General features: G+C 43.8%; 1 protein-coding gene across 1 annotated transcript in view; it reads right to left on the reverse strand.

The window, feature by feature from the left end:
• The window catches only part of sox5 (SRY-box 5), a 96,184-nt gene that overhangs the window by 10,481 nt on the left and 60,390 nt on the right, over window positions 1-25,313 (reverse strand). Inside the window, exons 7-10 of the mRNA XM_022749280.1 lie at window positions 21,690-21,816; window positions 18,248-18,333; window positions 9,527-9,691; window positions 2,975-3,167 (exon numbers count right to left, since the gene is read on the reverse strand). Of these exons, the coding sequence (XP_022605001.1) occupies window positions 2,975-3,167; window positions 9,527-9,691; window positions 18,248-18,333; window positions 21,690-21,816 (571 nt within the window). The remainder of the gene's footprint in view (window positions 1-2,974; window positions 3,168-9,526; window positions 9,692-18,247; window positions 18,334-21,689; window positions 21,817-25,313) is intronic.

Here is a 25,313-nt window from a genome sequence, read left to right on the forward strand (position 1 = left end):
GATGGATGGATGGATGGATGGATGGATGGATGGATGGATGGATGGATGGATGGATGGATGGGGTCGGAGAAAGAGGAACATGCCTTTGGGTTGGTAGGTGTCAAAAAAAGACAGAGAGGTGCACTGTGGAGAAGTTAGCAGAGACAGAAACTATCTTCAATGAACCCAGTCAAATCATCTTTTTACTTGCCGATGCATTAAAAAACCCCAGTGAGCATAAAACCCTGCAAATGCACAGGACCAGTCTTATTATATGCTCCTGGTCTGCACTTATTTCTAACCTTTCTTCTTTTTAAACGAAGCCTACGAAATGCAGCTTCCATTTCTTCCAGACTTACATCTTTATGACATAAACTCAGACAATACGAGTGATATAAAACAGATGTAATGTGTGTTAAATGAGGACAGGCTCTTTTAAAGTCATCTACTATAAATATACCTACTTGTAATGTGTAAATGTAAAATTCAATTTCATATTAGCAGTGGTGGGAAAAGTAGAAATACAACAATGAAAAAGTCTTTCCTTCAAAGTAAAAGTACAAAGAAGTATTAACAGTAAAATGTACTATCGGTATTTAATATTGTGGTTGGCTGAGGCAGATCTAATTTTAGATACTAAATACTCTATATACTTTCTGGTGGTTATATTTGATATTTTATAAATGGATCGTTTATTTTGTTTGTAAAATCTGTAAAGCAACAAGTAACTAAAGCTGTGGGATAAATGTGATGAAGTAAAGAATATAACATTTCTCTCTGAAATGTAGTGAAGTAGAAGAATGAAGCAGAGTAAAAGGGAGTATTCAAGTTAAGTAGAGTACAGGCAGTAGTTTTGTTCTTCTCTGGGAGACATAAAAATGACGTTACCCTTTGTCTTTACCCAACAAGAAAATACGTTCAACTCCCACGTGACTAAAAGTGAAGAAAACACATGTATGAATTCTTCTCTAAAAGCAGAACTTTGCTGTGTGTACATTTCTGGACTTGAAACGATCGATCACTTTTTAATTTCCACTACACCCCCTCCATGTGTGTGTATCCGTCTATTTAAATCACCTGAACACACACAGACACACACAGACACACAGACAGACACACACACACACACACACACACACACACACACACACACACACACACACACACACACACACACTCACTCCCACGTCAAAATGACTGCCTCTAGACTCTTTTTCAATTTGCCTGCCCCCCTCTGTCCCCTCTCAACTTGTAACGGGAATCCTAATACGACTATGAACCGTAATAAGAAATCTGCTGGTGACTGGGTAAACTCAGTGGCAACAGATGGGACCATGAGTTCCTACAACATAACTGGGATCTGCAACACAAAACACGCTGGTATCCACACACAAATAATTCAGCGGGGATCACACACAAACTTTAAACACTGTAATCCATTTTTCTGAACAAAAAACATCTGGGACCGCAAATCCACTAATCTGATATTAAATCCGCCGATTTGTTGAAAAACAGTGAGATTAGCCAAGAAGTCAGAAAAAATGACTAACTGCCTATTGCATAGGAGGAGGAGGTGGGATTGTGTCTGTGTGTGTGTGTGCGTGTGTGTGAGCCTTTGTGTGCGTTTGAGTGCGTGTTTGAGTGTGTGTGTTGTCATTGTGTCATTAATGCTGGGTGTTTGCGCTGTCCTGGCTCATGTAAGAGGCTTGTCTAATCTCATTGGTGATACCTCCTGTCTGTCATGCGCTCCTCTCTTTATTATTCCCCCGCTTCATCGCTCGGGAAAAAAAAAAAGCACCCCCCCCCCTCTCTCTCTCTCTCTCTCTCTCTCTCTCTCTCTCTCTCTCTCTCCCTCTCTCTCTCTCTCTCCTTCCCCTCACTCCAATGTCTCTGTCTCTTTCAGTCACTAATAAACACATAACAATGAAGCAGCCCCGAGGCAAATAGCGACATGGAAGAAACACAAACACACTAATTATAGCCTGTTACATATGTGTAATATTTGAACTATCAGTGTTGCGTGAAAAATGGATTAAGAGTACAAAATAGTGATTCATTTATGTCATATTTTATGTATGTGCGCATATGGCTGGGTATGATTATGGTACTGGCACTAGCAACAATGGCAACACTACGAGGAAAACACTATTCTTGTCATCGCCACTACCAGCAGAACTATTACTGTTTTCCTTAAAGACATACATTGTCATGATGGGAAACATTTGCAAACGCTTTTCATGAGAGTGTCCTGAAGTGTAGAGTCATTTATACTGTATGTATACGATCTGTATGCATTCAAATGTTTTGTTCGGACACTGTGTTGTGCACAGAATGACTGTGTGTGCACTCTAAAGCTAATTTGTGTTTATTACAACTCAAGTCTTATTCTCTTAAGTTTGATTATCATTCCTACTGATAATAATAATAATAATAATAATAATAATAATAATAATAATAACAATAATGTATTCAAAAGAAACACAATCAATCTTGTGGTTGACTACACATTTTTCATTCTGATCAAAAACATTTGGCACATTTACAGTTGCAGTTTGTGTAATACCACTTCCCACAATCTGTAAAGCTTCATCTCATCCAGGCTTGTCGCATTGCGATCATTTTTATGTTGCTATTTTTTATGGATGTAGCTAAGCAGCTAGCTAGCTTTGCAGGAGGATGACTTCCCGCATTTTTAATTAGCTCAGATTGGTTGAATGCCTCTCTAACAAGTGGAGACAGCTGTCAGTGAGCACAACATCAGAGCTATTTGAATTGTAAAACACACTGGAGGTGTGGCTGGTGATTTACAAGTACAACATCACAACGACTGTTGGCAAAACTACAAAAAAAAAAAACCCAAGTTGTGATAACCTGGTGTTATCCTTTAACTTTACTGTGGTGGTGGTGTGTGTGTGTGTGTGTGTGTGTGTGTGTGTGTGTGTGTGTGTGTGTGTGTGTGTGTGTGTGTGTGAGATGGATACTTCAGTCCACTTACCTATTGAGCTGACTCTGCTCGGTGGTCCTCCAATGCTGGAGGGGGCGATGCTGTGCTTCATGGAGCCGGCGGGGCCCAGCTTGGCAGCGGCAGCAGCAGGGACCTGTGGGGAAGTTGGGGGGGAGTTGGGTGACTTGCTCTCGGATGCCTTAGGCTTGGCCGACAGGTTCAGTGGCTGTGCACCCTCACTGTCCTGCAAAAACCAAAACAGCACAGTTTCGCCTGCTGTGACCACCGTAGAAATTTGGAAGCGGGAGGCAGGAGGAACCCCTCGCACTCCCTCACCGAGAACCACTCGCAAGTGAGGCTTTGACACGTGCTAATTAAACGGGAGTCCATGCACAGCAATCTGAGGCAAGCCTGGCGGGAGAGATGACAAGGTGCATGCCACTGCCCGTCTCCAAACAGCTCGTCATAAGCGAAAGAATTAAGAGCACAAACAAAAATAAATATTCATGTATTTTGGTGCAAACCACTGACATTCACATGCAAAATAACTGACTTCCTATCACAGCAAATCACCCTTCACACAGGGCAGAGACGACATGATTCATGCACATGCACACTCCACATGCAGGCTCCAGTAAACGTGCATTACTGTACAACACTGCTCCTCGACATGCTTCAAACAAGGCCAGCGGCAAGAGCGACAATCAAACACGTGAGGAGGAGAAACACCTCGAAATGATTCAGAAAACTACAGTGGACTCCTCTTTATCTCTCTCATGAAGAATAACGCCTCTCACAGACGAGCCTTTACAGCTGAGAGAGACTAGAGACACGGTGACGTCTCAACATATCAAACAGCAAACAGAACAGAGGGCTGTCTGCCACTTCAATGTGCACTTGCTCCATTAGAAACAGGGGACCACTAGCACTTTCTGCCTCAAAGACAACCACACACAAACACACTCACAACTGAAGCAACCAATCAATACATCTTTCGGAAGCAGCTGTCTTTTGAGGTCCGTGCTGATGATGGTGATGATGGCCACAGTATTTGTATATTAAGATAGAGGCCGTGTATTATGATGCCAAAAAGGACTCTGTATTCATACATGTGTATCATTACAATTACTCATTCATCTACGTCAACGGATGTCTGCACACAACACATGTAGCAGACAGCAGCCCCTAAATGAATCGGCATGTGGACCACCACAGAAAGCCTGGGGCTGTTATCACGTTAATTGTCATGGCAACATCACCCCTGCCGATGACCTAATCCAATCAGGGGGAGCCTCGGAGGGTCACATGACAGGAAGGAAGGAATTAGATCGCCGAGGGGCCAGATGTACACAGACCACTCTGTGTAATTAAAACTCTGCAATTAAAAGGCAGACACAACATGGGGCAAGGGACGGCTTAATGGGCCCAGCAATAAAGATGCACAACAATACTGTCTCTGTGCTGTAGCAAAACTATTTGTTTTTTTGTTTTTTTTTAGATTATTTTGTTTAAGTGTAATATACTAATTACTAAATGTCTTTAAGTGTATATTTTAGCATTGCAGGTGTGGGCCTATTGTAGTTCAATTCAAACCACAGAATAGAACAGACACATTATTTTTCTTTATTTTCTGATCATTAGTCTAATTGCTGCTTAGGAGGAGAAGAATCCAGCATACAGTGGGATCCAAAAAGAGAGCAAGAACTGTGTGTGTGTGTGTGTGTGTGTGTGTGTGGTATCTCCACTCATTAAGGCCGACTTTCCCTGATTCCCACTCCTTGAGTCGTACTAAGCCTTATGAGCCCCTCACAACTCAATTAAGCCCTTCCAATTAAGCCCCTACATGTGTACATGACTATGTGTGTGTGTGTGTGCTGTGTGATGATGTAGTGTTCTTAGGATAGTGAAGTTGTGTGTAGATGTGTGTTGGTGTGTCTTCGTGTGGTGTGTGTGTGTGTGTGTGTGTGTGTGTGTGTGTGTGTGTGTGTGCGTGCGTTCATGTGCGATGAGGCCTAACCGGATTGTCCTTCATTAGGGGGGTCTTTCTAAATAGACGGAGGACCCCCAAAGATGCCTTCAGTGAGACAATGGGCCGGAGAAGAAGAGGAGAGAAAGGAGAGAAGAGAAAAACTGAGCGGGATCTTCTCAATCCTGACCCATACTATGGTGGGCTTTGGCTGGGAACACGTTTGAATATTTATTACAAATAGATAATGCCTCCGCCTCTTGTACAGTGGATGGGGGAGTTTCCTCTCCGCGCCAAGCCAAATCCTATGGTGGGAAGGTGGCCAACCTGCATTATGCCAGTGTGGAGGAATTAGTTTAGACAGTGGAGCTGAGAGGCTTGGACCGACTTGTTCATGTGCGTGTGTGTCATTGTTCAACAAGCTCTAAATCTCATGACTGCGTGTGTGTGTGTGTGTGTGTATTTGTGTATTTGTGTGTGTGTCTGTGTGTGTGTTTGTGTGTGTGTGTGAGGCCTCTAAAGCCTCTTGGAATCTTGAATTAATACAATTGCTTTTGTGTCTCTCTTGGCTGATGAAACAGTCTCCAGCTCTGAGGCCGAAAACATGCAGAGTGACAGCGAGAGCCAGAGGGACAGAGAGAGAGAGAGAGAGAGAGAGAGAGAGAGAGAGAGAGAGAGAGCGAGACATACAGGAAGCAGGAGGGGAGAGATAATGCGTATGTGTGCGTGCGTGTGTGTGTGCGTGCGTGCGGGCGTGTGTGTGGGCTGTATCAGTTCTGTGGATGCAGACATGTGAAAGCGACATCAGGGTTCTGCATCTTATCACAAGAGCTGACGGTTCAATTAACAGGACAAGTGTGTGTGCCACTATCGTTTATCCTGGTCGGGTCTGTGAGTGTGTGTGTGTAGGTGTGTGCGTAGGCGTGTGTGCTACAATGTCCATATTAACACCTTTATATGTGCCTTTCTTACTGCATCTCTCTGTCTTCCTCTCTTCCTTCCCTTGCAGCTATAAGTGACTGTTTGGATATTAATTATATTGTCATGTTTAATTCCATCAGACAGCAGAGGAGGCAGATATGACACTGTTTCTTACAGTATGTGGCAACGATTCACTAACACACCAACTCCTCGAGTATGTAAATGCACTTCATATTTTCTGCTAATTTGTTTTTGTAGACGTGACTTTACCTTGACAGTCTGGCTGATTGATTTTGTTTGTTTGTTTGTTTTTTGTTTTATTTTCTTCCCCGATTGGACTAGTCCTCCTGTCTTGACACTGTCTTCATTAATGTTCTAATTAATTAGATTAGAAAAAAAATATCTAGCTTCAGAATTGCCGACTCTAGGACTTGATATCAATTCAAGGATACATTCAGTTGAACCTTTAAAAGTTTATACTTTTATGGTTACACTAGGCCATCAAGGGTCATAAATAGATGAATGGCATTTTTGCAAGAGCTCAAACAGCAAACAGAAACCTCTTCCCAAAAACCTTTTTAAGTGATGGCAGGGGTCTGTAGTGTACAAGTGTGTGTGTGTGTGTGTGTGTGTGTGTGTGTGTGTGTGGGTGGGCACACAGTCAGTCTCAGTACTATTGGCAGCAGTTTGCTGGTCGCATATCTACATTATATCCCAGATGTTGGAAGCTGAGCTCAGCTGCATGCTAAATCTAAAATTTGAATGCGTGTGTACATGTGAGCGGTTGTGGAGATATACATTATACATATATACATATTCAGATCCTTTACTTCGGTAAAAATAGTGGTAATATTGTACAAATACTGTGCTACAATTAAAAACCTTACTTTTAAAATTGTACTTTTGGTGAATCTTAATACCAGAATCTACTTGAAGTATCAAATGTAACTCATTGCGCAGACTTTAAGAGTGTTGCAGTTTACTGTGTACAGTATATAATTGGATCATTATTTCTGATGCATTAACATGAACATATGATGCAGCTATTTGAGGTGGAGCTCATTGAAGCTTCTTTAAAGTCTTTTGAATATCCTGATACATAAAATGATTATATGTTTTAGAAGTGAAATTGTAATGCAAAGTAACTAGTAAGTCAAATACATGTAGTGGAGAAAAACTTTATATATATATTTTATATATACTATATATAATATTTGCATCTAAATGTCCCATCAAATGAAAATACTCAAGTAATATAAAAGTATTTTCAAAGTTGCAGAGTAAATTTCAGAAAATGAGTTTAGTTACTCTCCACCACTGCGTGTGTGTGACACGCATGTCAGCGAATGGCCTGCATATGGTGCATAATTTGAACTGCACTATTGTATGGGTGTGTATGCATGCCTGCCTACATCTGAAAATCCACTCTTGCGTATGAGAAAGCTGGATGTATGCTGCAGTGATTTGTGCATGTGGGTGTGTGTGTGTGGGTGTGTGTGTGTGTGTGGGTGTGAGGGGGCCACATGGTTTCTAGTTGGTAACTTGTTCTACACCTGTGTGTGCGTCTGTACATTTGCGCCTGTGTGTGTGTGTGTGTGTGTGTGTGTGTGTGTGCCTGTGTCTCACCCGAGGGTAAAGCACTTAAGCGTTGTGTGCCTGAGTCCAAACAGCTGTGAGCAGAGGCAGGCAGCGGGTCTCTAAATGACTAGAGACCTGAGATAGAGCCCACAGGGGGACCACACCTCTGAAATATACATGTCACTCACCCAGAGAGAGACAGAGACAGAGAGAGAGAGAGAGAGAGAGAGAGAGAGAGAGAGAGAGAGAAAGAGAGAAAGAGAGACAGGAAAAGAGAGTTTGAAGAATGAGTGTGAGTGCTGCAGTGGTGAAACTGAATGAAAGAAATCAAAAAAGAGAGGAAAGAGGCTGAGAGACAGAGAAAAAAGAAAAAGAAAGAAAGCAACATTACTTATCTAATGTTTGTCTCCCCATGCTCACAAACAGAGCTATGGGGGAGTAACACCAAAACAGCTCGGTGGTCAATTGGCCATTTTGTCTCCATGGGGCCTGTTGGGGTCCATGTGGTGTCCACTCCCCAGTCTGCCACTCCCGCTGGACTGGGGAGGACATTATGGCTTCCCACGTCCCCTCCACCACAGGCCGCAGCACTTGCCTGTCAGCCCAACTCCATATATATGGTAATAAGACGTGTGTGTCAATAGGGCAGGATGGAAGTGTGCGCGTGTGTGTGTGTGCGTGTGTGTGTGATGGAGGTGTAGGGAGGGGTTGATGGACAAGGAAGCAGGAGTGCAAGCTCGGGGTCAACCACAAGCTTTAATCTGGGCCGGGAGCTTGTCCCAACAGCGTGAGAGAGCATGTGTGTGTGTGTGTGTGTGTGTGTGTGTGTGTGTGTGTGTGTGTGTGTGAACACAGGAGTTGGCACAGGGCAAGAACAATGTGGTAAACAGAGTGATGACAGAGGATGATTAAATAGCAAGTAGCAAAGGATAAGATGTGGAAGTGGAAATACGGGAAGAGGAGAAGAGGGGAGGAGAAAAAAGTAGATGGAAAAGTGAAGGAAGGAAAAAGGAGAAGAGTTGGGGAACTTTGATTTATGTGATAAAATGTGGGTTTAGCACTAATCTGAATTCAGATTGTCAAACTCTGTGGGATTTTGATAGTGTTGTCCCGCTCTTTGACAGACTAGCCTGACCCTGTGTGTGTCGGTGTCTCTGTGTGTGTTGATTTGAGACTGACCACTACACTTGTGGGGGGCCCTAGGGCAGACGCAGGACAGCAGGGGGCATGGAGGCTGTGTGTGTGTGTGTGTATGGGTGGGGGGAGGTGGTCAGGGTCCCAATAGCCCACCAGATATTCATAGAATTCCACTTGAATGGACACAAGACTTCCCTTCGCCCCTATTGGGCAGCCAGCCGAGAAAACGGGACAAACACCAATACCTCCTCAAATCCACCGCGACCAGATACCAGCTGGAGTTTTGTGATAAAGTTGGAGTGTTTGATTTGCAGAGGTGACTGTGAGTTTTTCTCAGGCACCAAGTTGCACCAAGGTGTGCATTAGTATGAGGAGCTGACCGTTGCTCAGGACACTTGTTTGATTGAAAAAAAAAAAAAAAAAAAAATCAGGATGCAAAGCGAGATCCAAACAAGCCTGAACACACATCTTCAGATCATGCACTGCAGTGAAGGACAATCTCATCCAAGCAGACATTCGGTCGTTCAGTCCGTGTTGTTACAATAGAAAGGCCAGAGTTTGTTCGGTAAGTTAGACAGCAAAAAGTCCAATTGTAGTTTGTAAAGTAAGTAAAAGAATTTGCCAGTGCAGAATAGATTTCAGTAGTGATCCACTTTTTTGTAAGAAATTTGTGTCTTTATCTTGAAATAAGAACGAGTAAGGTAGGCCACTGCACTGGAATCAAAAAAGAAATTAAACTTAGTTTTGAAAAACACTTTTAACAAATTGATATACAGAGAAAATATGTGGAAGTATCCTGACTCCACTGGCAGGATTAAAGCTGTATTTTAAGAAAATGCTTAATTACAGACAAAAATGTCTTGATAATAAGGAGATCTGAAGCCAAATTTGAATTTTAGGAATTCAAATGTTTAGCCATTACGTCATCTGACTCTCAAACCCCAAAATCCGCTGGCAGTTCTAGAGTTGAACACATGTACATGCACACACTTCTCTTTTACCTTGGTCTTGTTTTGTTGCGGGGAGCTGCGGCCCTTGTCGCTCTGTGAGTGTGTGTTGGTGGGTGGCGAGTGTGTGCCCAGGTTGGCTTGGGGTGGCAGGCTGCCTCCGTGCTGCTTGGCCCCCGGGGACACCTGCATGGCCGCCAGCTGAGCTGCGTACAACTGCTGCAAGGTCAGTGAGACAGGCAGAGAGACAGGGAGGTGAGAGAAGCCAGAGAGACAGACAGGAGAGAGTTAGAGAGGGGGTGGGGAGGTGGGGTGGGTGGGGTTAGTAGAAAGGAAAGAGGAGTGGGGGAAAGAGATGGGAGAGGCAAAAAAAAAGAGAAGAAAGGGACAACATGAATAAATGAATACTCGAGAGCGCACAAACAAAAAAGAAGACACCGGCTAAAAAGCTCTGGAAGAAGAGGCCATTAGTGGCCCGGCCTCTGTTTGTGTGACACAGAGAGATAGAGAGGGACATCTCCACTGTCAACCCCCTCCCTCACCCCATGGGAGAAGTGCTAACAGCCTCTCTGACAGGCCCAGAGATGGCCATGTCCCCTCCAGGTGCATCGTGGGAGAAAGGGAAAACATTCCGGCTATCGAGGTCACGCCGCAGAGCTCGGCTCTTGCTCAAGGTGAAAAAAAGTGATGATGGAGGGGGAAAGAGAGAGAGATGGGAAGAGAGAGAGAGAGAGAGAGAGAGAGAGAGAGAGAGAGAGAGAGGGAGGAAAAATTCGTGAAGCTACACGCCAGATGGGACATGCCAGAAGTGTCTCGTGCCCCTGCGATGTTTTGAGTGTGCTGACAATAAGATGCAGAAACACACAGAAACGCTATAAAATAGTCTAAAACAAAGATAAACTGATTCAATAACTGCTGAGGGAAACAAAAAAACAGGTTTTTCCCAATTCTTATTTATGTATTTAATTAATTTCTAATTAAATAAAAGCATTATGGCATGAGCTGCTATGGTGTGAACATACTCGGGGAATATTTATGCAATACCGTTGTATCACACAAAACAGTCTCTGGCCAGTATTTCCACAGCAACAGACACAACATAATATTCACAACTTGGAAGGAGCTTCAATATTCATAAATGCTTCTTTCTGCCTCTCTATCTCCCTCCTCAAAATCATCCTGCGAAGCTCAATTACTTTCATGTCGGCTAATACAAATCTCCAAGATGCTGTTTTGTTTTTCTCAGAATTGTTATTCCCTCCTCTGAAAGGCAACAGAACGGTTGTTTGTGCGAGAAGTAACTGATGTGTTGTTTTTTTTGAATAGTTATAATTGTTATTATTTATTTCTGGTGGAAGATTTTTCTGGAAGAGGACCATTCTTTTTTTTTTTTTTTTTGAGTTTAACTTCCGTCCTTCTGTTGGCGCTTGGCTGCCGGCCACCAGCGTCAAACAAAGGCTGGTTTATGCAAATGGACAAGGAAGAGATGCTGTCACTGCTATTTCTCTCTCTCTCCCTGTCTGTTTGTACCTCTCTCTATCTCCCTTGACAGCCACATTAGCGTCTGCTCTCCTCTGCTATCTTAAATAAAGACATTTATCTCTTTTTATACAAACAAGAAAAAAATGAGACATTCAAACTGGCAGCACACACACTCACACAAAGAAGTACTTTTTGGAAGAAACTCATATTTGAATGTGAAATACTCTCCGCCTGACTGTCACTCACATGTGGCAACAACAATATTCAATGTGCAACAATGCAAAAGCGATGTAAAAGCAACATATTTTCTATTACAGTACTCTTTCTTTTTCTATTGCTTTTCATTTCACTCTTAAATAAGATACCTGCCATTCCAAAGAGATGAATTTCTTTTCTGAATTTCTTCTTAGGCAAAAATCAAAACAGGGTACAAGGTAACTTCATCCCTGACAAGCACTTTGACACTGAATGCTTTAAATTTAAGAAATACTGAGATGTGAAAGCGAGGCTCTGGACAGTAATGGAGAAAAGTTTTCATGTGGCTGTTTGGTGTGTTCTTAATATTTGATTACCTTCTTTGCTTTCTGGCACCTTAGCAATTTGTCATAAGCAGTGTAAAAAATACGGAGGTGAGCATTTGTTCTCCAATAAAATCAGTCAGCTGAGGTTCATCGAAGGCGTTGGTGCGGTTTGGAAATAAACCTGTGCCAGCATCTGCCACTGTTCCCGACACCGAGGGGAACGATGATAATTGAGGTACATGAGGTAGACTGGGTGTGCTGCTGCTGCTGTTGCTGTGGAAATCAGCAGGAGATCGGTCACGCTCTGGCGAGCTACATGGATGCGGTGCGGAGGACCTGCTCGCTGAGATCAGATCAGCCTCCGCTCGCCCATTTCTCTTCAATTAGCTGCACTGTGGCTCCTGGAAGAGAGAGTGATGGAGGGGGGAGGGGGCAGCCGAGCATGAACACCCCCCCCCCCCCCCCCCTTCCTATCGCAGCGCAAACGCGGCCGCCTATGCGGAGTGGACCACAGGCGGTGTGTGTGTGTGTGTGTTTGTGCATATGTGTGTGTGTGTGTGTGTGTGTCCTGCCATATTCGGACCAGTGGTTCAAAGGCCTCTTTATTTGCGGAGTGAATTGAGTTCCATTACAAGGCCAGCTCCCGTCACTCAAAGCCTGCTCAATGGGCCAGCGAGCAATGACACACACACACACACACACACACACACACACACACACAGACACACACAGAGGGCAGAGGCACTGTGGAGCGCGCCCAGAGCGTCGCCACAACGACATGCATGTCAACAAACAGGAAGTGACAGCGCAAAGCCCCCTGGGGTGACCGGAGGAGCGAGCATACACAGGCGCAGACACAGACACAGACACACACACACACACACACACACACACACACACAAACATACACACACAGAAACAACAACACAATGAGCGAGAGGGGGAAAATGCAATCTTAGTTGCAGGATGAAACTAAGGAATTTGTCACTCACTAGCCAGGCATACTGCAGAGCTGTGTGTGTGTGTGTGTGTGTGTGTGTGTGTGTGTGTGTGTGTGTCCGTTTGAACTGTTAGGACCTGCTCTTCACTCTTTCTGTCCCTAATCCCTAAATGTGAGGCCAGCGCTAACAAATCTGCATGTGTTTTTGTGTACGTTTGTGCGCACGTGAACATGTCTAGTGGTCAGCGTGTGCTTGTCACATGACCCCCCCCTCCCTCCAAAAAAAAATGTGTTTGTGTGTAAGCATGTCCAGCCGGAGTTCTATTGATGAGAGGTGAAAAGGTGATGTGTGACTATTGGTGTTTTCTGAGTGAAGACATGGGGGTGATTGTTTGGTATTAGTGCTATTGATGCTGTGTGTTTGTGTGTGCGCGCTCACATACACACACTAAGCTGCTATTTCTTCTGTCATCTTAGTTGGTGGGGATCTGTGTGTGTGTGTGTGTGTGTGTGTTAGTCTTGGTCAATAATCTGCAGCTTTAGTCAGATTACAAGCTTGCCTGGTCTTTGTTGTCGGAGTTAGCGGCGCTTCAGAGCAGTTTGAGCTCTATTGTTTACACGGACAACGAGGACTATTGTATGGTTCTTAATGGATTCTCCTCTTTCTTTCTGTCTGTCCGACTTCCTGTCTGTCTGATCACATTTTTTTTTTTTACACTGGTGTGGGTTTTGCTACTGAAAGACAAAAAAAAGAAAAAGACAAGAGGCAAGTGTTGAGTCAGAGACACAAACACTTCCCTGTTCTTACATCCCATCAGCCTCTCTATAGATTTCTCTCCTTTGAGCTTTTTTTCTCATTTAAGTAATTGAAATCTCTTTGTCATTGAAGTAAGTAATAGATAAAATAAAATAAAAAACAACCCACATAAAAACATTAATGGTGGTCAAGTTTAAATAACATGATTACAGTGCCTTCCTTATGTTTTTATGGTGCAGCCTCAAGGGCAAACACAATCAACAAAAAATCTGGGGAATTTACTTTGACGACAAACATCACAAATATTTGGGTTGTTTTGTTTTTGTTCTTTGCATTAGACATTTGAAATGAGCTTTACAGAAAAACCAAAAGCAAGTTGGCCTTCACTATGTTTTACCTATGGTGAATTACATGTAGTATTCACAAAGTACAAAAACTGACACTTAATAAACTCAGTAAGTTGACTTTTACACCAATAACATGTCATAGGTGATTATACACACCTAGTATACTTTTCCTTTAGTCATTTCTTCCTTTACTCAGAAGTGGTAAAGCAGAATTTTCTTAACTATAGCCACCTATCTCTGCTGCCTATTGATTTCACATTGATCTCATGCTGCTATCACAAAATGGCATTTCCTTGCAACTCCAAGCCTCTATAAGACCGAGAAGGAGATACCAACACTGAAGCAATTCTCACATCTGAGGAAAATGCTTCCCTGCACTCTTTCGCTCATCCAGATAAGGTTTTGTGGAGAAATGAGTTGCTCGATTGATTTCTCGTTTACCTTCTCTCATCTGTTAGTGCCCCTCTCTTTCCTCTCTTTCTCCCCCTCCCTCCTCTCTTGCCTCCCCCTGCCCGCCTGTCCGTTGTTGGTCCGTCCATCTCTCCGGTGTACAGTGCGGTAATCCAGGACAATATGTTCCAACATCTGCCTCTCCATATGATGCCTGACCCACACCATTGACCCTCTTTATACCATGTCTCACACACACATTCACACACACATTTTCTCTCCCCCTCACACATCCATACTTTTCTCCTCCACTTACCTCCATCCCCCCATCATTCTCTCTGTTCATCCTTTTAACTGATCATCCCTCTAAATACCTCTCTGCTACCTCTGCCTTTTGATCTTTATTGCCGATCTTGCTCTCTTTGCCTGGATAAGTGCATTTTTCTTTTTATTTTTCAGCGCTCTGTCTGTCCTTCTCAGTCCATTTGTGTGATGTGGATGATATCAATGATATCAAGGGTCAATTGGGAGCCAGATTAACATGCTCTAATGCACAATGTCACACTCATCCCCCAGATTAAGATGCCAACCTTGTACACTCCAAAGCCTCCATTGCCTTGAAAACCTTCTATGGAGGATTGTGTGTTAAGCTCTCATTATATGAGCTACTCTGTTGATTTCTATGGAGGACGTTTCAAACATAGAAAGAGCTTTAAATCATTGAGAGATTAATACATTTTTCTAAGAACTGCTCTTAAATCAAGCCATGCTATTGAGAGTGTTTCCTCTAAGTCTTCTTTCTTTCTATGTATACCGTTTTAATGCAGTGTAATCAGGGCAAAAATCACCACTGATTTCATCCTTTATATCTACAGTATACCGAGGACACTTTCAAAATAAAGTCACCAAGACGGACTGGGATGTGGACTTTGCAAAAAGGTTTATAGCGTAATCTCAGGAGCTTCCACTAAGTTACACATTTAGGACATTAACATGGGTGTTTTCCTGAAATATACACTTGTTTTATCAGCTTATAGGATGATTTGTGGATTTCTTTCAATCGAATTGAGATGTTGAAGAATTGTTCACATTCAGTTTGTGCGAGTCTAGATTATAAAGAATTTTAAACATAGCTCCATTTACAAACATATTGACTGTAAACTACAAATGCGCCTGTTTTTGTAGTTCCTCATCAGGTCATCAGGGTTATTAATCAAAAAAAATGTATCGCAAATTGTTGTGTGTTGAGTCTGAATGACATGGGCGTGTATCAGGCCAGGGAACGCTAACAAAGAACACAGTAAGTTGGATCATGGGAAATGTAGGATGCAGAGTTTTGGGGGCTTGATGTATACTTCAGACTACAGGTTTTGAGCCAGTGCTGCTTCAAGTCTCTTTCAAGTCCGTCCAGCTGCAGCCTTAATGTAATTGTACATGTCGTACAGTGTGGGCTTCATTGTACGTGTTTCCCAAGTGAGTGAGTACTGAGGTGAGAGAGGTCATGACCTGGACAAAATTTAAGTCTCGGAAGAAACCCCCTGTGACTCGAGTATTGCATATCAGTGAAACTTAATCATTTCATAAATTTACCTCTCTATTTGAAGGTTTATTCAAAAGACCTTTTCAAAATCCACGGAAAATAAAAATTAAGAATATATTGATTTAAACTACCAATATGCCTGTTTTACGTAGCTGTATGACACAGTGACATGAGGAAAACATTTGTGCCAATAATTAGGTGTGTTATAAGTGTTAACATATCCGTCAGTATATTTCCATGCCCTCTTCAGTGCAACAGGAGAGTCTATTGAGTGCTCTATCTGAAAATCTTTCATTTTCTCCCTCTATTTGTGTGTGTGTGTCTGAGCTAAGTGGGTTCACTTGTGTCCTCTCTGCCAAACCACTGTGTTGCCGTGGCGACCCGAGGCCCGGACTGACTGTCATGTCTCCTCTCGTCGCGACAGAAACACCTCCTTATCAAATGAGGGCGCAGAGACGATCCCAAAGGAAATCCATCCACATTGGGACATCTGTACTTGTGTTAGCCTGGGCAAATCCGTTTCTTTCTGACAAAGCCTTAATCTCAAAGTGTGACTGTGTACTTGTGTGTGTGTGTGTGTGAGTGAGCGTGCATGTGGATGGATGTGTTTTTCTGGGAGGATTGTAAGGAAGAAATCTGTTAGTGAGATGTTTTTTTGCACTTGTTGTGTCCTCTCGCCCCTCCCTGCTGGTTAAAAAAAAAAAAAATCCAATTGCAAGGTGGACAAAGCCGTTCGACTGGAGATTTTGAGAGAGTCTGAACACAGTCGAACATATGGACAGCTAGATTGGAGCAGTAATAACAGCACAGAGGACATTATTCTCTGTCTAAACACAAACAGACACACACACACACACACACATGAAAGTAATAATGAAAACAGTGACGACAGCGGGGTCCGTTCTCCATGATAGAATTACACAGCTACTCTGTTCTCCCTGTAGTGTCTGGCATATGGGGCAGCACGTTTGGCTGACAGGTGCAAATATATTACACACACTCTGCTTCACCTTTAACCCATGTTTTCCCATCATTCCTTGTGTGTTAACAGTAAGTGAAAAAGATGCACAGGAAAATATGTGCATTAATGCAGCTGTTGTGTGTGTGTGTGTGTGTGCGCGTGTGTGTGTTATATTTTATGATCTGTGTATCAAAGAGACAGCGGAGGGGGCCAAGTGCAGCCTGTACTGGGGCTGACACTGGAGGGTAATATGTTTCAGACAGGCAACTGAGAGGACGCCCACGCGGGCTCTTAACCTCTGGGAGAAGGGGGCCCCAAAGCCCACGTGGATCCGAGTGGAAGTGTGTGAGGTCTAGTCGTGTGTGTTTGTCTGCGTGCGGGGGTCAGAGGGAGAGAGTGAGCGTACAAGCGGTGGTCAGGGGGGGCGGTCAGGATTACTAAGCAATAGGCCACTTATTCTAAATATGCAGACAGGAAAAGGAGCAAAGTCAGACTCATCTTTCTTAAAAGTGGGATAACAGATGTTGACTCTTTCTTTTTTTACTGTTTTACCTCTCTGTGATTTTGTCCCTATCATCTCCTCTCTGCTTTCTTGCTTCTTCACTGCTTGACCTCCAGATTTATGGCAGCAGAGCACACAGCACACCACTTTATCAAACCTATAAGTGCATGTACATAAAGACTGAGCCACATACCTTCCTACCTCATTTGAATACGACAACAGCATTTGTCACAAACTTTATGCTGGAGTTTCCTTCATCTTGTCATATCTTGAAAAATAAAATTAACTGAAAATCCTGACATCTGGATGTTCTTTAACTTTGTACCACATGCAGACGTTTGCATTTGAAACAGACCACAAACCATCCCAGCAGCACTGACTTGCTTTGTGGCTTGTGGCTGAAAATGTAGAACCCTGTCCTATTTTTTTCTTCTTTGTTGTGTTGCAGTAATATGGTTAGCCAATCCCTAATGAAACAACTTAGGGACTCTTACAGATGCTTTGATTTGTGGTTTGTGGTAGGTTTCAGCTGAATGTGTCTGCACACAGGCTTTAGACTAAAGACAACGGGGGGTGACCACATTTTTGTAAGCACACGGTAGGATTATATATTGAAGAATATGTTTTCCCATTGGTTTCCATTCACACTTTTAGTGTATAATATCAAAACTTATGTTGTAGAGACATGACACTTGCTTGACATAAGTGGTGCATTACATTTCACAATTCGGAAAGTCTGAAATATGTTCTTCTTTATGAGACATGTAAACATATTTCTGATTACAATTACCAGTTGGATCCCATTGTTGTGATGCCTCTGTGCTGCTAAAAGAAGACCAAATCCCCTCTGCATCACCCATAGATGAGCTCTGACAGTCAGTCTGAACATTTCTGTCCTGTTTCAGCAGCTCTACAGAACTGCTTCAACCCCATTTACTTCCTATCGCAGGACAGAGCCAAAGGCTAGGGTTACACTTGTCAGTACTGTGTGACTTTTGAGCTCTGATCATGAAGATCATGTTTTCATGAGATCACTTCTCTCTCCACACTTTGGCTGAAAGTGACAGCTGTGCATCCCCCCCTGTGGCCGTGTTTGTGGTCTTGTATAGCTCAGTGGGCAGCGGTGTGTGGTGTGAACACTGTCAGGGTTAGGGGGATTTATTCCCGATGGGACCACCCACGTGAATGGGAAAACGGCATGTTTTTCTATTTTAATTATAATGATCAGTTTGTGATATTTAAAGACTTCTGGTTGTTGTTGTGATTTACTGTGTGTTTTTTTTTTGGTTTCTACATCTGCCTGTAGGAGGTGATCTGTAAATGCTGTAGTCCTACCTGGAGCTGCAGGGGTCCCAGGCCCGGTGTGGCAGCAGCGGCAGCAGCCATCGTTGTGGGGATGAGCTGGAGAGGGTAGGGGTCACCTGAAAAAAACCAGAGAAGATCACATTTTTTTTTAAGTATCTCACTCCATTTTGTGAGTATGAAGGCAAAAACAGTGATTGGTTTTGGTGCATTTTTACGTATCAGTGCCCCCCCCTTTCTCCTCTCTTCCTTCTCCTCCTCTCTTTTCTTATCTCTGTCTTTTTCTTCTTCTTCTCTCGCCCCTTTTCGCTCATGTCCCTCCTCTCCATCATGCTCCCTTTCTCTCTATCTGTGCACCACCCCCCACTTACCCGTCATCGCGTTGTTTTTCTCCTCCCTCTCATCCCACCTTCGTCCCTCGCCTCACCCCATCAGCTCCCCTCCCACCCCCACCACCTGAGTCCCTCTCTGCAGCTGTTAAAGCCGTCCTTTGTGTGCGCTGCCGGTAGGGCCTTAATGAAAAGCCTGATTGTGTGTCCTCCTCCTTAATACCCCCTGACAAAGAGCAGCGAGGTGAGGGGATTCTGATAAAGCCGGCCCCAGCGCCGTAATTAAGAGCCGCCACTGCCGATTGCTGCTCTCTCCTCTCTCTTTTTTTTTCCTCTCAACTGTCTGTTCTCCTGCTTTGTTGGGAGAGGGCTGCTTTCAGTCTTCCTCTTGCCCGTGTCCTTCTTGTTGTCATCTTTCTCTCTTCACAAGTTACTCTCCACCTCTACACCCCCCCCCCCCCCCCCACCCCCCCCCTGTCGGGAATGATAAATCAAGAGATAGATGGACGACCAGGGCAGGGGAGATGACAGAAGTGCAGGGAGAATGAGACAGAGAAAGCAGGGGAGAAAAGGACGAGAGCGGATTATTAGTGACCAGGTGCAGATAGGCCGCGCTGTAATTACTCCGACAGAGAGAGAGAAAAAAGGAGGGAGAGAAAGGTCAGAGATGAGGGGAGGAGGAGATAGATGGAGAGGAGAGGAGAGGAGAGGAGAGGAGAGGGGAGGAGAGGAGAGGAGAGGAGAGGAGGACTACGATACTTTAATGATGGTCATGCTGAATAAAATGTGCCTGTTGACACTTTGATTTGCATATGGACATGTCCATCAACAGGAGTCCAGTAGATGGAGGAGGTCAGGCTTTTCTACGGGCATCACATCGTGGAAACTTCATTCTTCATAGAGAAAACTTGGGAATGTTCATCGGGCTTGACCTTACATTTTTGACCTGGACTTCCAGTGCAGCAGTCCGCCTCTTGGCCCTATCAGGGCCTTCTATTGTGCATCTGTGTGCCCATGTAGATGTGTGTGTGTGGGCTTCACATAAGCCAGACTTTCCTTCCGACATACTTTCCCATATTTTTTGGTTCTTAAAAAAAAAAAAAAAGTGAAGCTGAGACATTCTTTTCTCCAGCGGGGGAGGGAAGGCAGGAGGGATTAAAGAATTATTTCAGGACTGTGTATTCTAGGAGATGGGTCTTTTCTCTGCGCTCCCTAAACAAACATGAGCTGGGTGGATATTTATACTCCTCCTGGGGGTCGCTGTAACAAAAGGGAGAAGGACGGAGGAAAGCAAACATGTTGCTCTTGGCTTGAGGACAGCGACCTTGACAGACGAGGCCGAAATTTCTCACTGACAAATAGACGACAGAGGGAGATAAATCGCTTCCCTCGACCCAACTACAACGTCATCAGTTTTACTTTAGTGTCAATTTATGCACAATTATATATTGTAGTTGCAAAATAACTTAGAGGGGAGATCATACAACATTCAGTTTATTATTAGTATTCTTAAAGTTTTTTTTAATTTGTTTTCTCAAGTTTAAGAAAATGACCCTGATGATGTCATCGGGGTTTGTGCAGGAATGGGCTTGAGGTTCCACATTTTTAAAAGAAAGTATGTGTTATGCACTTGGGATGTGGACTTTGAAAGAGACTGACATCTGAGTTGCATTATGGGAAATATAGTATACAGTGTTTTCTGGAGTTTGACATATAGTAGGAACTCAACAATTTGACAAACCTTGGCACTGCACAGGCCATATTTAGAATAACACATTTCATTTGCTTTACAGTTATCTTCAGCTGTAACGTGTCGCGTCAGAAGCCTGAACTACATAAAAATTGTGTTGCTGTTCAACAAGTGTTTAAACAAGACAGCCACTCACACACAGAAGTCCATACTGCACGGATTAAATCTATTCATAACTTCAAAGCTATGAAGCGCCGTGAGAATATGTCAGAGCACAATGCTACACATGTCCTATTTAGAGCTGCAGCACCAAAACTACATCAACTCACAACAACTTTGAAAGTTGCCAGAGAGTTTTCTCAGGGGCGGCTCAGCCTGGCGCAGCGTGCCAGTCCGGTTGGAGTTGGCGGAGGCAGTGAAAAGACAAGCCCACCACTTGACAGGGTATTTACGTGGGCAGTGGGCGTGGGTGAAGATGGCACTAATTAAAATGGAATGGACTTGTTTGGGAAGCTGTGAAACTCTAAGGGAGTTTTGGGGGGGGGGGGGGGGGGGGGGGGGGCTGAATGTGCACGAGCTTGCGTTTGTGTGCACGCTCACATTTCTGCGTCTAAGTTTTTTTTGTAATTTTTTTTTTTGTTTGCAAAATCATAAAGCAGATCTCTGGCTGCCTGGACGTTTGTGTGTGTGTGTTTATATATATATATATATATATATATATACACTTGTGTGTGTGTGTGTGTGTGTGTGTTAGCGTGTGTGGGCTGTGTTGGAAACATGTTCTGGCTGCGTCCCGTGTTAATGTGAGGAGAACCTGGGGCAGGTCATATTACCACCCTCCCTCTCCCCCCTCTGCTAACCCCCCCACTGTGCATTTATTCCCAGCATCCCCTGGCAAGCACCCACCCTTCTTTCTCTCTCTCCCTCTCTGTCTCTGTCTCTCTCTCTCTATCATGGTAAACAACACATTGCCACACAGCCGGAGCGTGATAGCCAAAAAAAAAAAAAAAAAAAAAGAAAAAGAAAAAACGACAAATCAAACAAAAAAAACAAAAAAGAAAAAAAAAAACCATGTCCTGCAGGAGGCCTGCATTTTGTTGCTTTTATATATCAAAAATAGACAAGACAAAAAGAAGGAGCCAAAAAGACTAAGCAAGAGAGGGAGCGAGAGATAAAGAGAAAGAGGTTGAGAGTGTAAACAGGAAGGGTGTATTTGGACTGGTTTTTCTATTAAGAGAGAGCTGTTGTTGTAGGGGCGCGCTCGTCTTTTGGGAAACAATCCGAGTCCTTGTGTGGAAAAATGGTTACACTCTACCTTGCTTGGAGAAAAACATTTGAAACATCACACACAAAAACTGCTTTGACTCTGTAAGTTGCACCTATTTATGAATGTACGTGTGTGTGTGTGTCTGTGTCTGTGTGTGTGTGTGTGTGTGTGTGTGTGTACGTTACTCACTGCAGCCAGGCTTATAGTTGAAGCCAGGGGGCATGAGGAAGCCTTGCTGGGCTGCAGCCGCTGCCAGAGTCCTCTGGTCCGGGGGAAAGACAGGAATCATCAGCGGAGGGAGCTGGCCCTGGACCTGCTAATGAGGGAGGGAGAGGAGGAGGGGGGTGGGATGTGGGGAAAGAGAAGGAAGAAGAGGAAGGGAGGGGAAGAAGAAGAAAACATGAGCACTTTTGGAATCTCTTTGACATCCATAGACACACACTGAAAACAATGTTCTCAATAATGCTATAAAATATGGGTAAAAAGTTACATCTGAATTAATTCATAATAATTTCTTTGTATGTATATGAGCATCAAGGCCCATATACATACAGTGTATTCTTGGAATACATATGGAACACACACGAAAAGACACTAATGAAGTCACTCTCACACACACACACACACACACACACACACACACACACACACACACACACACACACGCACGCACACAAACTCACACTCCATCTTCTCGATTCGAAGACAAAAAGCCAGTCATTAGGACAGTTCACTGTACTCTCACAACAGCTGGCCTTTTCCTTTTATTTGGAAGATGATGTTCTGTCCCGTCTCTCCGCATCCCCCCCCCCCCAACCCCCCAACAACCCAAACACACACTGACATGCACACACAGACGCAGACACAACCTCTTTCTGCGTGCTCGTCGGCAGAGAGCCATATGACTTCACAAGGTTTCCAGGATTTTAAAAGGAGACGCAGAAAAAAGCTCCTCCGATGGGTGGCTTTGGCAGGGACGACAGGAGAGAGAGAGAGAGAAAGAGAGAGAGAGAGAGAGAGAGAGAGAGAGGGAAAGGGAGGGAGGGAGAGAGGAAGACGGAGAGAGAGAAAGAGAGAGAGAGAGAGAGAGAGAGAGAGGGAGAGGGAGGGAGGGAGAGAGGAAGACGGAGAGAGAGAAAGAGAGCGAGAGAGAGAGAGAGAGAGAGGGAGACAGAAAGAGAGAGAAGTAGGAGACAGATGGTTGCACTAAACAGCGTTCTGCCAAAAACAACACACAAAGACTTGCGTGTGATGGACTGACTGACAGTTCGAGAGGAAAGATAGGAGGGGATGCAGAGAGGAAGTGAGGAGGAGAGGGAGAGTGGAAAAAGGTGAGAGAAGGAGGAAAATAAGGGATCTTGTCTAGCTGTAAAAGCTGAGGTGTAATGCTGGTATGATGAAGAAAACCACAAACAAGAAGAGAGGGAAGGAGCTGGAGCCAAATTCTGTGCACATTTTTGCAATTTTCCAAAAAAAAAAAAGTCAGAACAAAAATATCAATGTTTTTCCATAAACTACTGAGCAACAATCTGAAATCACATCATCAATAGAACCTCAGTAATGCTTTACCTCCATAGGTACCATCATGCTGTTTATGTTCTTTTCATTTATTAACTTGTTTTTGTACAGAGACACAATGTGGTGTTTTCATTGGGCACCAGCTTCGCTTTTGAGTCTTTGGGCATGGCAACAATACAAAAACGCTGCGCCTACACTGTACTGAAATAAAATAAGAAGGAGCAGAATAGGCAGGTCCTGCAATGTAATCACTTATTTAACAAGTCCGTTTCATCACTTCTGCACTTCTCCTCTTCATCAATACAATGATTTTTACACCTTAGTCAGATAAGTACAACTTTTTCTTGCAACGTTCAGGTATTTTTTCACAGTCAATTTGAGTTCTGCTATGCATAAGTTTAAAATAAATGCCTAAAAACAAGTGTATGGAAACTGACTTTAGACAAAAATATAGGGTTTCCACCTGTGCTGGCTTCAGGGACGTGAGCAAATTCAAGCTTTGTCATTGTTTGCATGGTTTTATCAGTTTACATCCTGGATATTTTAAGTTAAACTCTAAACTCATAATTCTTTCTTTCCACTTGTGTGCTGCAGTAGAAACTAGTGAATATCTGATATTCACTGGTGTCTCCTCTGACTTAGATCAAAAGCAACTCTTTTAAACCTACACTTCATGCTCTCAAAAACCTGCACCCGACATTTCCCATAATGCCACTTGATTGCCATCTTTCATTGGCGCCTCCCTGCCCGATTAACTTCCCACCCAAAGTTTGCAGTAAAAGCTTTTTGTTATGAATCTGAAGAACAAACTGAGATGTTTTCACAGACTTTAGAAATCTCCTCCAGAGCCACGGAAGCCTTTATACACGTGGTGTCACAAGCTGACTGATCCTCCTCATGACGACTAAACTAAACTGCATGTGTTGAATTAGTGGAGTGCCTCTTTAAATCAAATCCCTGATGGGTCCTTCAGGCCTTTGACCTGTTTTCCTGGTTGGAAAACCGTTTGATCCCTTTTTGCAAAACATCTCCTCTCTCACTTCTTCTTGTCTCGGATTTTGCCAGGAGGCCAGAGAGGTGATGACTGAACAGGACAATGGGCAGGTAAAAGCTGTTTGATGTGGAAAATTCATCTGGAATGATGGAAATATCCACCCAATCATAAGGATGCGGGAGGGTAACAATCAGGTAATATCTGAGTGATATGGGCACTTGAAGCAGTTAGTGCTTGAGACAGGTAAATAGAGAGGAGAGAGCTGCTGTTGCTCAGTGCTAGCAGCGCTCCCAGCTTTCCCTGCCTGTGTGTGTATACTCATGTTTCCCTGGGCGTTTAAATGTTCATGTACTGTAAATACCTATGCGTGTGTGTTTCTGTGTGAGTGTGTGTGTGTGTGTGTCTCCTCCTCCCCCTCCTCCTGCTCCTGTGTGTCGGCATGCGGCAGCCGGCAGCACTGTAATCAAACTATCACAGCGCAGGGGAATAGCGCTCTCTTCAAGCGGCTCCTGTTTCCCCCTTACACCAAAAACAATAATTACTCCACCATTTTGGTTAACCATAAACCGCCGAGCCGCCTGCGCCGCGCGATCAGAAGGGAGAGGCGCTCCAGCGCAACGCTCGGACAGGACCCCCGCGGGGACGAATCACAGACAGAACATTTCCGCTTTGCCTTTCAGGCCTAATTGGACATATGCTGGAGTGGAGCTGGCTAGCAATACTGTAATGTACCGTAGGGAGGAGGAGAGGAGAGGAGAGGAGAGGAGAGGAGAGGAGAGGAGAGGAGAGGAGAAGAGAAGAGAGGAGAGGAGAGGAGGAAGAGTCTGTGGCAGCTGCGATATATACATACTGTACATAGACACCCTGGCACACACATTTATGACGTCTGTGTGTGTGCACATGGCTTTGCTTTTCTTTCTTTGCAGATGAAAATATCATAGAAGATCCTTAATAGCCTCTGAATCCGCTCCTCTCTATCTCTGCTTCTTTCTATCTTATGACAAAAAGCCTGCACACAATAGGAAGACATTAATCAGCCTACAGGACTGTTGCACAATACGTGCAAGTCTCCACAATGGAATAAGAAGATCAAGCAAAAGAGAAAAAAAAAGGAACAAAATAACAAGAAAAAAAACACAAAAGGATAAGAAAAAGCTGGAATAGAGAGAGAGAGAGAGAGAGAGAGAGAGAGAGAGAGAGAGAGAATGGTTCATGGGGAATCATTTCCTCCCATATGTTGCTGTTATAATAGTTGAGTTAGATATGTGTGTAACAGCTGCTGAGCTGATGAGCAGCACCAC

This window comes from Seriola dumerili, unplaced genomic scaffold (genome assembly GCF_002260705.1).
Source record: "Seriola dumerili isolate Sdu_G_001 unplaced genomic scaffold, Sdu_1.0 BDQW01000138.1, whole genome shotgun sequence".
In the NCBI taxonomy this organism is placed as follows: domain Eukaryota; kingdom Metazoa; phylum Chordata; class Actinopteri; order Carangiformes; family Carangidae; genus Seriola; species Seriola dumerili.